The following is a 14,881-nucleotide window of genomic DNA, read 5'->3' as shown; positions in this document are numbered from 1 at the left end:
TCCCAGAATTGTGGTTTCCAAACCCCACTGATTGGGCTCTATAGGAGAAATCTGGATTTCTTCCCTATCCTGAAGTTCCCTTTGCTTCAAGGGAATCATGAGAATAAGAATAAAAATTCATGTTTATATAATATTTTAAGATTTTTAATACCTTCTCACAACTCTGTGAAGGAGAAATATAGATGAGTAAACAAATTCAGTGATGCTGAATGACATGGTAACATAGCTAGAAAACATCAGGGCTGACCACTGAATCTACCAAATCTTGCCTTCAATCCTCAGGTTCTTTTCATTAGGCCATGCTGTTTCCCAAGTTCACAAGAACCTCATTTACAGCTCCATTGGCCCTGAAGCTAAGGCTAGTAGTATTCCTAGAGCAAAAATTCTCTTTGAATTGACTCCAGTCTCAAATAACAATGTTGCTTTTGAATTAGCTAGGAACCAAAGGGAAAGTGACTGCTTGCCTTCAGTGGTCAAGGGGAAATTAGCATGCCAAAATAATTGCCTACAACATTTTTCCCCTTCAGGGAGATGTTTCCAACTCCTGTTGCTTTGCAAAAGTAACCTGTTGTCTAAGATGGACTTGTCTAACCTTTTAAATACCTACTGACTCTCATGAGTGGAGAAATGGATTCCTTCTGCTCAGGAGAAATGACCCAAAAGCTGGAAATAAAGCCCAATAAGGTGTATTTGTATTCTCTTATTCCACAAAGAGCGGTGGCTAGCATAAGGAATGCCTAAGAATACAACTGCTCTCCTCACCTCTTACAGCACTTCTTGGCTCTCATTCCTAAACTTTTGTCTCTTGTAATAATCATCTAGGGTTCTTCTGAGAAGTCACTGAACCCAGGACCAAGAGATTACATTTCAGGAATGATTCCAATCAACTAACAGATTTCTTCTAGAGAATGGACACACATCTAACTTTTTTCAAAGGAACTGTTTTATTCTTTTTCTATGCATCCTGTCTTCCTTCTGGCTTAGTAACTTTCTTCATGTCTTTTGTCCCTATATCACTGTATTATATTTGGAAGCCATGTGGCTGTGCATGGTGGAATACCATGACTCTCCAGATAATTAAAAAAGGAGGTAACTAAAAAGTCAATGTCAAAACTTACATGATGGGCCTGAGTAGCACAGATATTTGGCACTAAACTTAAAATGGAGGACCTACCCAGAAGGACCTAAAAGATATCTGAGAAATATATGATCAGAAATGAGGGAAGGTCAATCATACACAGTGAGAATGCACAGCCGAAAGCTTGCACTGGGGCCCACAAAGTATTGAGTCATAGAAGAAAGCCATAGATACTCTATGAGAGATTTGTTGGAGTTCATGGACAAGAATCTCACAGATGAAATTGCAGTCTGCACTGTTGAAATAACCATATGGAAAAGATCACCATAACTTTATGGAAAGTGAATCATTTGAAATCAACCACCAAATTACTGACCTGACCTGTTGAAGTGCTGGAAGAACTTGTCAAGAAGTAAAAATAAAAACAAAAAACAAAAACGCCTCTGGATTCACCAACCAGTAAACTATAACTGAACTTCAACTCCAAGACATGAAATACAGCCTGGGATGGGGATGATCTCTGGGCAACTTCAATTTAAGTCGGAAAAGCAGCTTTCGCTCGATAATGCTTGGCTGCCGTCGGCTGTGTCGATAGAACGTGTGTTTGTCAGATACGGATCTTCCTCTCCAAGCCTCAGGATACTTTCCCAAATTTAAAAACAAAAAAACAAAAACAAAAACAAAAAACAAAAAACCTGTACAGGAGGAAACTGACCTCACCCTCCACTGAAATATTTTGTACTTGAAGTACAGCCACCATCTCTAGAGTAGAACATGATGGCAGCTCCTGACAGTCACCTGATTAAGAGGCTCTGGTTCAGTCCTAACTCAGAGGGAAATATAGCACCTGTGAGGGACCCACCCACAGCACCTGGGCACTCCCAGCCAAGCCTTGGTTTGATCCCGATGAACATAGGAGAAAAGATGACTGCCTCAGCCGACGGGAGGTTGCGAGGCCTGCTGTTGCCAGGTTCACCCTCCGAGATCACAATGACTAGGTGAGGTCATGGAATGTTGGAGATGAAATGAAAAGTGGAGGGAGGGAGGGAGGGGGTGGTAAGAGGCATGGGAGGCTCCCACTGAAACAGGGCCCTAGGGAAATTTCTCGGGGGTAAAGCAGGTGTCCTTGCCCCTATGACCAGGGGAAGCAAAGGTTCTCCTAACTGAGGGAACTGGGACAATATTCATGCATGTCAGGTCACCTTAGGGACCAGCTCTTTCTGGGGCCTGCTATGATAGGAAAGTCATAACAGGCCACCAGGACTGGTTAATGGGAGGTGGAGGAGAACAAAGTTTGAAACAAAAGTGAAGGTACCAGTGTGCTTCTGGGGGAGAGACGAGCAAGGTGGTCAGCAGCCGGCAGCGACCCTGGGAAGGGCACTGACAACATGGACTATGATGATGATGATGATGAGGATACACTTGAACAAGGTGAAAAGTCGTAACCTTTATCACCGCTCAGTTCTCTTGACCGCTGCCTCGGCTGGAAATGCGGGGATGGATTCCATGTGTCCTGAAAGCCGGCTTCTCCTCTCCCCTTGTTCCGTCTCCCTCTAGAACAGGATTTGTAGCACATTGATTTGGGGGTTGGAGGGAAGGTCAAGGTCAATAGGGACTTAGAATTGTAGAATTTTCCAGCTAGACAGGACCTTGGACCCAATACAAATTCCATATATATATATAAAATGTATGTGTATGTATACATGTGTGTATGTATTTGTGTGTGTGTGTGTATATATATATATATATATATATATATATATATACATATATGTGTGTGTGTGGTATATATATATATATATGTGTGTGTGTGTGTGTGTGTGTGTATATATATATATGTGTGTGTGTGTGTGTGTGTGTATATATATATATACACACACACACACATACATTTTTAAAAATTCAGTGAGGATCCATAGCCCAGAAAGATGAACTCATTTGTCTAATGATTCACAGGTTTAGTGATTGAACTCAGATCCACTGTCCCCAAGCCGATTTTCTTTATATTACACCACAATAGTATGTCTCATAGGCTGGTGAGAAGCTCCAGAGTCTATAACTTTCATGCAAGAAATAAAAGCTCCCTTACTTCATTTCAAATCAGAGCTGCAGAATTGTGAGGGCTTTGCTTTTCCAGAGCCTACTATGGGTGGAACTCCATACATAGGCTAGGATCAGAGTATCATACATCATAAGCTAGAAGCTACCTTAAATGTCAACTAATACATGGCTTCTTAAAGCTTTTCCACTCAACAACCCCTTTTCACCAAAGAAATTTCTATATAAACCCAGGTATATAGATATATAAACTAGGCATACAAAACAAACATTTACTTATAATCATAATTTCACAACCCCCTCATTCAATTACATGACCCCATCACAACCCTCAGGTTAAGAAACTTTGTTTTAATACAAGCTCCTCATTTTATAGATAAGCAACATCAGGCTTCAAAAAGTTTAAATGATTTGCCAAGATCACACAGGTAAAGAGCAGAGACAGGATTTGAACCTGAGTCATCTTCATTCCAAATAATAATGGCATGACCCTTAAATGCCAATAGCATGGCTTCCATATACCATCCAGTCATTCCTTCTGATGCTGGTTCCAGAAATTCAGCATTTAGCTTTCATATAACAAAAAAATCCTATGATTAAACAGGTTCAAGAATTTCAAATGATTACTCAAATGACATAAGAGCATAAAATAGAAGGGGAAATCCCATTACTTTCATGTTTCCTTCATCAATAAAAGGGGAACAGTGAAATAAGCATGAAATCATGATAGTTTAACATTTAATTTCAACTGAAAGATTATCTAAAAATTGAAAAGGAAAGGAGTTAATATTATTTGGTTAGGCAGCTTGGCAATATAGTGGCTAGATAACTGAACTTAGGTCAAAAAGACCTAAGTTCATATTTTTCCTCAAACCCTTATTAGCTTTGTGACTCTGGGCAAGTTATTTAATCACTATAAAATGAGGATGATAATAGCAACTATATCACAAATTTATTAAGAGGATCAAGTGAGCTAATGTGCTTTATAAGTGCAGGCTGTTACCTTCTGGAAGCCAAATTAAACTTCTTATTCCTCTCCAATTGCATTGGGCATCCAAACCAGTTTTCCAGTCCATGTCTGACATTAGAAATAATAATAAACTTGGGGAACTCGCACTAAGGAAACTCCTTTTATAGATGTTAATCTGTAACTTATAGTTATAAGGAGTTCACTGGGGACAGTGAGAAGACACATGACTTGCCTACAGTCACACAGCTAAGATGTTGAAGGAAGAACTTGAACCCAGGGCTTCCTGACTCTAAAGAGAGGCCTATATATCCACTGCATCACCCTGCTTTTCCTTTTTTTACCCAAAAGAAAAATCGTAGGTTGAGCAAATCACCAAGACAATATCATGGAAAGAAGGAAGGAAAATGATTGGCCAAGTCATATATATGCAGAGTCAAAATCAAGAACTGTTGGCAGATTTTCCCGTGTTCTCAGTAACGAGGGAACACAGAAAAGAAGCCCAGAGGTCTTCCCAGACAAGTTTTAGTATAGACCAATGGCTAATTTTGCACTTAGTACTTACGAATTGAATTGACTATATTTCTAGCAAAGAGATGGGGAGTGGGAGGCACAGGTGTCAAGAAATGTTTAGATAGGCATCTGTCATTGAATCAAAAATACCTAGAGATATTCTAACTCAACCTCTTTGTTTACAGATAGCTTATCAGAGGTCAAAATCCTCAAGATAAATAAAAACCCAGAGTCAAGATAGAGGATCTGGAGAAAGATGGGAATCTGGTGACTAGATATAATGATCTAGATTTATTCCCAAGGAGTTCTTGAGAACGAGGTAGAGTTGGATGGTTTCTGATTGATCTGGAGAAAAGTACAGAGGGAGATGGGCATTTTTCCCTCTTTTTTTTCTTTCTAGAGGAGGCCATCCAACAGATAGAGGAAAGTGATTCTGATGAAGATATCATCTGTGTGGTAGAATCTACACCTGTCATTGAGAAAGATAAAGCCCAGCCTGAGAGCTACGAAACAGACCTTGAGATCGAAGGTGAGCCTGCAGCACATTTGGGTGGGGCCCCAGCATTTGTGTCAGAACAGACCTCTCCCCATTATTTTATTTACTGGGGTGAGGGGTAGAGTGAGAAGGGAATATGAGTAAAAGATGCCAGTATGTCTTCATTGGCAAGGTAGATCCTATGGTTCCTGCCATAGAAATCACTTAATGAATAACAAGAGCTAACATTTATATAATGGGTACATGTGCCAGGAACTATGCAAAATGTTCTACAACGATTATCTTATTTGATCCTCACAACATCTCATGAAGTAGATGTTATTATGATCCTCATTTTACAGATGAGGAAACTGAGGCAGTTAGGTTAAATGACTTGCTCAAAGTCACATAGCTAGTAGATATCTGAGATATCTGAGATTTTCCTAACTCCAAACCCAGCACTTAAACCCTGAACCACATCAGTGCTCTGTTCAATTAACACAAGTCATGTACTATGGGAGACACAAAAGTGTGCAAGACAGGGTGCCTTGGCCACAAGGAACTACCTTAACAGACCCCTTGATAGCAAATTTCAGATGTTGCTGGTTTGGGGCAGCTATGTGTTTCATTAAATGGCTATCCTATGCATTATCTTTCATTATTAAAATATAAACTCCTTGTGGATAGAGGCTAGTTTTTGTTTTGTTTCGTTTCTTTTGTTTTTTTGCTTGCATTTGTATCCTTAATACTTAGCACAGTGCCTGGCTCATAGTAAATGCTTTGCTTTCTCTATTGCCATACTGCTGTTGCAACTATCAAAAATATTTATATAACTTGATGACTTGAAAAGTTTTACACAACAAGTGTCAGTCAGTCATTCAATCTTCTAGCATTTATTAAACATCTATCTGAACCAAGCACAGTGACAGCTTTCTTTCACTCACCTGACAACTAAGACCTGGATGCCTGAACATATTTATTTTCCTTGACAAATTTCAGGAAAGTCAGTAAGAGTCTTCAGAATTTGTCAGTTTGTTTAAAGAGCCCTGAAGTCTATTCCCATCAAATCTTTATTTTCATGTCACTAACAGGTTTCTTCTGTTGATATATACTAAACTGAAAAGTGTGGGACATAAAGATATCCCCTATATGTCAGCATGATCTAGTATCATTAAATAGATATTGGCTCACTGACTGGGGGTGGAAACCCACCACCAATGGAAAGCCTTACCTGTTGGCCTGGTTTTGGGAGAATTTGCCTAGCTACCTCTCTTAAGATCCTCTAATCCAACTGACCATCTGACCCTCTTCAACAGAGTCACAATACCCTAATGGACCAATCAGGCATTTTCCTAGTGGCCTAAGAAACCGGCTGTTTTTTAATTTATCCATTTATTTAGTTTACATTTTGGATTATGAGGGAAAAGGAATGGAAAAATAAGTACAATATTGGGAAAGTTAGCATCAAAATATAATGAAGTCAAATCAATAAGCATTTATTAAATACCTGCCATGTGCTAGGTACTGTGCTAAGACTTGGAAATTCCTCTTTGGAAACTCTACTTAGTCTCTCAGGATCATGTGAAATTTTCCATCCAATTTTGTGAAAGTTGTTTACCTATACTTAAGGTACCCGAGGGTGTTTAGAGCTCTATACATGTGAGTATGTATCAAAAAAGAGAGGCAGAGTAAGAGATAAACCAGGGGAAAAGGGAGGCTTATTCTAATCCAGAGAAATCTGGTCTAGTTTGGAGTTGGCTTTGTTTCAAAGAGTCCAAGGAGGCCAGGTCAGGTCTTGGTCTTTGGAGTGCATTTAGATACAACTAGATTATGGATATGACAATGATTTCTTCAATAAATTTGAATGCACAAGGGAATACTTGATGCAAACTATATCCCAAAAGTGTTTTAGATATGAAACCAGTTTAGGTGCAAAGTGGACTTTTGTAGGCAGTCACACACACACACACACACACACACACACACACACACACACACCCCTCAGCCCAAGGAATCCTGAGTTTGACTTAGGATGGGAGTTCAGACTAGAATTGGGCAATGACCCAATGCAGCATGAGTTAAAAAGAGCCATGCATGAGGAGTGCTCATCAGATGTGAACTGGCTTGAAAGTTTACTGAGTTAATAATATAAACCACTTGAAAAGTATTTTGGGGAAAATAAAAATAAAGGGAGAACTACAAGGCACACTGGAGTGACCAGCAAGCCCCACAGAGTTGGCTGGAGTTAAGTGTGATAAGCTCAAATTCTGGACCTTATTGCCAAAATTTCAGAAAGGACCCAATTTACCTTTTTTCCAGCACTTTTCTTCTAGTACTCAACAACTTAAAAAAATCTACTAATAAAAAAGTATTTATTAGACACCTATTTACTCTGTGATAAGTGCTTTGCTCTACATCAGACATACAAAGACAAAAACCAAGTAGAACCTCCCCTTGAGGAGCTTGCATTCTAATGCATAGTACTAGTACAGGTTAAACAAAACAAATAAGCCTATGGATTCTCCCCAAAATCTGAGCACAAAAGCAATAGGAGGAACTCAACTTTGTGTCTGGTGTCTCAAACCTCATAATCAGAGGCCTTGATGTGCCAAGTAGACCATAGATGGTGATGGGTTTAGAGCCAGAGAGGACCGGACTCTCAGGGATTAGTTTATCCAGCATACTCATTTTTCTGAGGGGTAAAGGTGAGGCTCACCAAGGTTAGGGGACTTGCCCAAGGTCACCTAACTAGCAGATTTCAAATCTAGGGCCACAGCATTCTTTCTACTGTGCCATGCTGTCTCCTTCTAGGTCTGCTCCAGGAAATATTTCACATGTTCCCAGGAGCGTACTTCTACTACATATCTAGATTTTTCCAGAAGGCAGCAAATAGGCTAAAGAGCAGGTGTGAAGGGCTAGTGGCTAAGGTAGAAGAGGATGGTTATTGTTTGTCCTTTGTTTCTCCAAGAGGACCGGTGAACTCAGAAGAGATCCCTCTTCTTGGCTTACAAGAGAATTGTGAGAAGGCTGTTCAAAGTCATGAGTCTCCCTTCTTCCTCCAGTCACAAGACTTAGGTCAGGATGGCTAGCCATAACTCCCCGTGGAAGAACCAGTCTCCCTAGAAACAAGTGTCTCACAGCTGCCCCCTACATTCCTTCTTCTTTGCTGCAGGAGTTGAGCATTGACTCAGGGACATAACCAATGAAACAGAAAGCAGTTTACTCTGCCAGTTTATTTTTTTAAAGGTCCTGAGGCTCTTATTGATACAATCAGCCCATTAGTCTCTACCACACAAGCTAAAACTCCTACCTCTTCCACTTCCTCATACAGCCCTTGGGGTTGCATGCTGGGTGGGGGGAGGAGGTTTGGAGGGGGAAGGAGCTTTCCCCATCTTTTATTTTAATGCTCCTGATTTTACCTGGAAACAAATGTTGAGAAGTGGGAAGGACACATTACTCGGTTTGTATGTGGTTCTCCAGGGGAATGGACCTGCTATGCTGAAGGTTGCCTTGAAATGAAGCCATGGAGAAGAGAGCTAAGAATAAGGCCAAAAGTGTCAGGTGCCAGGGTTACAACAAAAATAGAATTTGTCCCAAGGACAAACCAGAAGACAGATGCAACCCCATGGAATATAACCTCTGAAGGCTGTGTTTAGCTTAGGAAATTCAGACAATGGCAGGTGACAGACAAAGCTGACAGCTGCTCTGTCTCATCCATATCCCTGCAGTCACGTCAGGGGCTGTAAGCCCCATCTGAAGCAGGGATTCTTAATTCTTCTAAATCATAGCCCCATTTGGCAGTCTGATGAAGCCTATGGGCCCCTTTTCAGAGTACTGTTTGTAATACATAACATTAAATACATAGAATCACAAAAGAAACTAAGCATATTAGAGTGCAGATGTCAAAATATTTTTAAAAACTAGTTTGTGGACTCTCTGGTAATAATACCTACTTTTAAAAGAAAAAGCCCCTCACTAGGAGCCCCAGGTAACATTATCCCTGCATCCCAAGTGGAAAGCATCAGTTGGAATCAAAGGACCTGGCTGGACATCGATAAGATGGAGCAGCATTAGCAGGAGGGCCGAATCAGAACAATGCCCAGTCAGGGATAAGAGGTTCCTTCGCATCTAAAATGATTAGTTTGGATCTGAAAGAGGTCAGTATGTCAGTATCTATGACCACTGGTTAAGCTACTTTGTAGGTATGTTTTCCTTTCCCTGATAAAGGCAGTCCTATCTTTCTTGCAAATGTTTGTTCTTAGTTGGCCAAAATCCTTGGGATCAGAGGGAAAATAGATGCGAAATTTAGATCCAAGTCAGAAACAGATCAGCCAATAGTCTCAAGGCTCTTCCCTTTCCAGTTCATCCTTCTCGAAGCTACCAAAATGATTTTCCTAAAGTGCAGGTCTGACACATGTCACTAAGATTCAATCAACTTCAGTGTCTCTTTTTTTCTAGGATAAAGTACAACTTATTTATTTCTCATCTAAAACCCTTCATAATCTAGTTTTGGCTTATTTTTCCAGCTTTGTTTCTCATTTAAAATCCTTTATAACCTAGCTTTGGTTTGTTTTTCCAACTTTGTAACACATGAATATCTTTAATGCATGCTGCATTCTAACTCAATCATCCTACTTGCTCTTTTTCATGCATAGTATTCCATTCATTTCTTTCTCTATTACTTTGAAGAGACTTCTCTTCCCTTTTTTGTCCCTTAAAATTCCTCACTTCTTAGAAAGCTCATTCCAAGTGCCATCTGCTAGGATTTCCTAATCTCCCAAACTGCTACTGCCTCTACAACCTCCTGAAATTATTTTGTAGATATATTTTTATTTATCTCTATATATGAATCTTGTTTTATTCCCATAAGATGAAAACTCCTTATGGGCAGGAATTGTTTCACTTTTGTTTTTGTATTTCCAAAGATCATAAGATCTTGGATCTTAAACTGAAAGGGACTTTAGAGAACCTCTAAGCTATTCCCCCTTTTTTAAAAAATGAGGAAACTGAGCTCCAGGGAAGTTGAGATTTACCCAAGTTCATAGAGGTGGCAAGCATCAAAGGCTTGTCTCCAGAGCCACACCTTATACAAAGGCTCAGTGCATCAAAGGCTTCATAAATGCTTGCTTGCTTGATTCTTCTGTAGTGCTTTTGTGATCTTACAAAGACTCAAAACCTTAAAAGCCCACTCTAAATGACTCCATTTTGGATGAAGGATATCACCTAATTTTTTTTTTCTTTTAAAGCTTGGAGTCCTGCTACTGCAGTACCTCTAACCTTATTCCCCAAGGAAGCATTTTGTGGGGTTTCACCTTCTAGGTTTGTTCTCTCTCGGTCTTATAGTAGCTCTAAAGAGGCTCACTCACAGTGATAAATCCTTAAAAATCATATTAATAGATGGATAGATAGATAAATAGATAAAACATTTATTAAATATTATGTATTGTGTTGGGGTTGCAAATACAAAAGTAAGACTGTCTCTACTTTCAAGAAGCTTACATTCTAATGGGAGAGGCAACACATATAGAAGGTTTCAGTTCCAAATTAGAAGGAAATAGTCCATGGTCCTTAAAAGTACAGTAGCAAAACAGATATCAATGCTTTCTCTGTAGTCATTTCCATTGACAAAATCCTATTGGTTTCAGATGTTGAGCCATTTGAGAGTGCCAAGGATTTTGGTGATAAGAGCTTTCTTTTCTGATCCTTTGATAGATGTGTGGCAGCTGTAGTGCCTGCAAGAATAACTTCATCTCCATGGTTTTTTTCCTAGAATGTTGGCTATCAGTCCTGGGATAGAAGCATTTGCCATTCCCAAAGCTCTTGGATTTAGGGTCCTTGACAATCTTCATCAGGGACTGAGGGAAAGTGGTGGTCAAAGTGGTACCCAGCACACTCTGCCTCCTCTCTCACCCTCTAACACTTACTGCTTCTGTTAGGCTGACTTGCCTATCCTATGGGGACTTGGTGGGACTGACTGGCCCTTTCCCAACAGAAGATGCCTCTCTTAGGATGATTGCTGTGAGGGCTGGTCTGGGAGGGACTACTACTCCCAAACCTTCTGGGTCTGTCTGCCTTAGGAGATCAGGTGATCAGTAGGAGTTGCTGGTGATGATAAGAAAGATAGGTGTTTTCCCCAAAATGATTTCTCCCCTCAAGGATGGTTATGGGTCCTGAACCAGCTTCAAAGCTTAGAAACCATCTAATCCAATTCCCTTATTCTTACAGATGAGGAAACTAGGCCCAGAAAAGCTAGGTGATTTGTTCACTGGTAGTGAGCAGAAAAGCTGATTTGAACCTAGATCCTTTGTGTCCAAGGGAAAAAGGGGAGCAAGGGGAAGATTGGAAACGAAAGTGCTCTGACTCTGCTTCTTGTATTTTTTCTCAGCTGACTCGGAGAAGACTTTCACCACAGGACAGGAGGATCTCTACCTAGAAGCCTGCAAGCTTGTAGGAGTGATTCCTGTTTCTTACTTCATCAGAAACATGGAGGAAACCCATGTGAACCTCAATCATCATGGGCTGGGACCCAAGGGTATCAAAGCCATTGCTATAGCTTTAGTGGTGAGCATCACCAAAGCAAAATTCAGAGGCAGGAAAGAAGGTTGTAAAAATGGTGGCCATGGGAGGAGGACCTGAAATTCGCACAATCTTCCCTTTATCCCAATTACATTCTGGATGATTAACACCTCCTTCTCTCCATCAGCATTCCCCACTTTACCACAGCAAATAGGTTGCAAATGCTAGATTTTTTTCCTTTAAGTCTGAGACATACCTCTCTTGAATACTGGGGCTGTGTTCTCTTATTCAGGAAAATAAAGCAACATCCTCATCAATATCTCTAACAGCAAGGGATAGGACTAGGAATCAAACTGAGTCACCACCCAACAAATAGGTCAAATCAATCAATCAATTACTAAGTCTTATCAGTTCTACCTATGTCTCTCACATCCACTTGTCTCTCCTCACTCACAACAGCCATCACCCTAGTTAAGGTCTTCATCATTTCCCACTTAGACTGTTGCAAAATCTTCCTCATTGGGGCCTCCACTTCAAGTCCCTCACTTCTCCATTCTATCCTTCACACAGATGCCAGAGTAATATTCTTTCTTTCTTTCTTTCTTTCTTTCTTTTTTCTTTTTTTTTTTTACCAGAGAATTAATTTTTGTTGTTGTTTTAAATGGGTTTTTCTCTTTTTAAATTTATCAGTTTTTGACATTTACTTTTGTAAGATTTTGATTTCCATTTTTCCCTCCCTCCTTTCTCTCCCCTCTCCCCAAGACAGCAATCAATCTTGTATGTTATACATGCACAATTATATTAAATGTATTTCTATATTAATTATATTTAAAATACATATGTTTTCATGGATAAATGATTAAAGCAGGCCTTCTATGACAAATTTAGGATACATCTTACTCTGCCATAATAGATAAAATATCTAGGAATAAAGCATTGCCAGCTAGGGTATCTTTTTATACATTTATTATGCCTATCCTATGAAATGCATCTATATTTCTAAGCTGATTGCCTATATTCTGGATTGCTATAGAAGAACATATCTTTTTATTTAATGTTAATGTTACTTTTTAGGCAGATTAATGAATCTACTCAAAATAGAAGTTAAAATTTAACCACCACATGAGACATTAGACATGGATCTTTAGACTTGATTTTGGTTGGGACCTATGTTAAAACTCACAACCTCTGTGATGTCTGATAGTTTTCCCAAGCAAGCTCTTTATGACTATACCTTCAAAACAACTCTCCCTTTATACACTTGTACTGCTACTATTCTAATTGTTGCTTTCATCACTTCTTAAATGAATTGGTGTACGATACTATTTGGTTTCCTTGATAAATAGTCTTTACCTTCTCCAAACCATTCTGCCAAAATAATTTTTTCTAATGCAGGGATCACATAACATATACCTTGCTTAAAACCTTCAGTGGCACCTCATTATACCAGGAGATAAAACATAGATGCCTTTGCTTGACATTTAAAAAGCTCTACGTAATCTGGATCCAATTTGCTTTCCTAATCTTACTTTATAGTATTATCTGTAGATGTAACTTTATTCTTCACTCCTGATACTATCCAGAGAACCCCATGTCATCTCTGGATGCAGGTTACCAGCTTGTGGCTCCAGGATGATTTAGTGGTCGTCCCTGGATTATAACTACCTCAAATGTTCTGGTCTTATCTCCTGTCTGAATTCTCCCAATACAGAGTGATATGCTTTTAAAGCACAAATCTGACTATGAAAAGTATGTCTTCAAACTCTAGTATCTTCCCTTGCTTCTAGGATCAAATGCAACCTCTTCTGTCTGACATTTAAAGTCAGCATTCTGACTCCAGTACACCTTTCCAGATTCTCCTAACTCCTTTTCACACACTCCACAGTCCATCCAACCAATCTGCTGCTATTCCTTACACACAAACTCTGTGCCTCCGAATACTCGTCCTCCATGACTGTGATGATTTATTTCATCACCTCCAACTTTTTGAATTCCTAGTTTTTAAAGTGCTGCTTACATGCTATTTCCTAAAGGGAGATTTTCTTCACCCATTCTCAACTGCTAGTACTTCCTCTACAAAATTACTTTGTATTTATGTTTGACATATGTACATGTTACTCTTCCAATAGAAGGAAAGCTTCTTAAGGGAAGAGCCTATTTCATGTTTGTCTTTGTTTAATCCGAGCCTAGTACAAGTCCTGGAACAGAGTAGGACTTATTATTTATTGTTGATATTTATTTGATCAACAATAAAAGAGTTAGAAGGGAAATCTCTTCCATTCTTGATCTCAAATATAGCCAAGGGGATAGGATTTTAAAATAGCTTTCCAGCACTTGCTGATATACTATCTTAAGACTTCAAGGGAACTGACAAACCCAGTTAATTCATCTCTCTACCTTCAAATAGAACCCACCCAATCAGGTAAGACTGTTAATTTTAAGATTCCCTCGAAGAAGATTCCACAGTATCCCTAGTTAGCCTATTCAAAGTTTTCCCATTCTGAAATACTTCCTTTTGTTTAAAACATTTCTGGAGGGAATACAGAAGTTACCAGATCTTTTCCTGATATGTTTCCTGCTCTCCTAAATCTGAGTAGGCAAATATACAAGTTCAAAATAATGTTTGTACTCCATATTTGAATGTTGTATAAGGAAAAAAAGTCCTCCTAGCTACACTAAGTCCTTAACATTATAGCTAAAACTCTTTTGTTCAGAATTGTAGAATTATGAGTCAACATATTCATTTTACTTGTTTATTCTTTTATTTAGATATTTTTAAAAGTACTTTGATGCCTCTGTGTGTTTCACATCTATATTCCTTACTACTAAGGAGCCCAGGGATAATGGATCACTTGAGTTTAAGAGTTCTGAACTACAGTGGGCTAAGTCAATTAGGTGCTTGTACTAAGTCTAGCACTAATACAGGAAGCCCCTAGTGAGGGTAGTGGGATAAGGAAATTAGTCTACCTAGAGAGGCATAAACTAAGCCAGCTTCCAGCCTGGAAAAGATAAAAGGACTCTTGCTTCAAAGACTGAGGAAGGAAATGAAAGTAGAGAAGAAAAGAGATTAGAGGAAGAGGAAAAGAGAGGGAGAAGAGAAGAAAGGAGAAGAGGAGGAAAAGAAAAGGAAGAGGAGAGAAGGAGGAGAAAAGAAAAGGAAGGGAAGAGGGAAGGGAAGGGAAGGGAAGGGAAGGGAAGGGAAGGGAAGGGAAGGGAAGGGAAGGGAAGGGAAGGGAAGGGAAGGGAAGGGAAGAGGGAAGGGAAGAGGGAAGGG

At 39.5% G+C, this 14,881-nt stretch overlaps 2 protein-coding genes across 7 annotated transcripts in view; one reads left to right on the top strand and one right to left on the bottom strand.

The window, feature by feature from the left end:
• The window catches only part of ANGEL1 (angel homolog 1), a 114,772-nt gene that overhangs the window by 26,751 nt on the left and 73,140 nt on the right, over nt 1-14,881 (bottom strand). For 2 of the 6 annotated variants that reach the window (XM_074289932.1, XM_074289933.1), the window contains exon 1: nt 1,455-2,163. The exons of 2 other annotated variants lie outside the window; for them this stretch is intronic. The gene's annotated coding sequence lies outside the window, so the exon portion shown is untranslated. Of the gene's footprint in view, nt 1-1,454; nt 2,164-2,393; nt 2,632-6,322; nt 6,375-14,881 lie in introns of those variants that run through there. 2 more of the 6 variants (XM_074289934.1, XM_074289935.1) reach the window with 2 other exon arrangements.
• LRRC74A (leucine rich repeat containing 74A) overlaps nt 2,130-14,881 on the top strand; it is a 58,363-nt gene continuing 45,611 nt past the window's right edge. Inside the window, exons 1-3 of the mRNA XM_074289940.1 lie at nt 2,130-2,509; nt 5,017-5,145; nt 11,477-11,652. Coding sequence (XP_074146041.1) covers nt 2,467-2,509; nt 5,017-5,145; nt 11,477-11,652 — 348 coding nt within the window. The 5' untranslated portion in view covers nt 2,130-2,466. The remainder of the gene's footprint in view (nt 2,510-5,016; nt 5,146-11,476; nt 11,653-14,881) is intronic.

Source organism: Sminthopsis crassicaudata, chromosome 2, assembly GCF_048593235.1.
Source record: "Sminthopsis crassicaudata isolate SCR6 chromosome 2, ASM4859323v1, whole genome shotgun sequence".
NCBI lineage: Eukaryota > Metazoa > Chordata > Mammalia > Dasyuromorphia > Dasyuridae > Sminthopsis > Sminthopsis crassicaudata.
The sequence above is the reverse complement of the archived record's forward strand: the minus strand, read 5'-3'. Positions and strand labels throughout refer to the sequence as shown.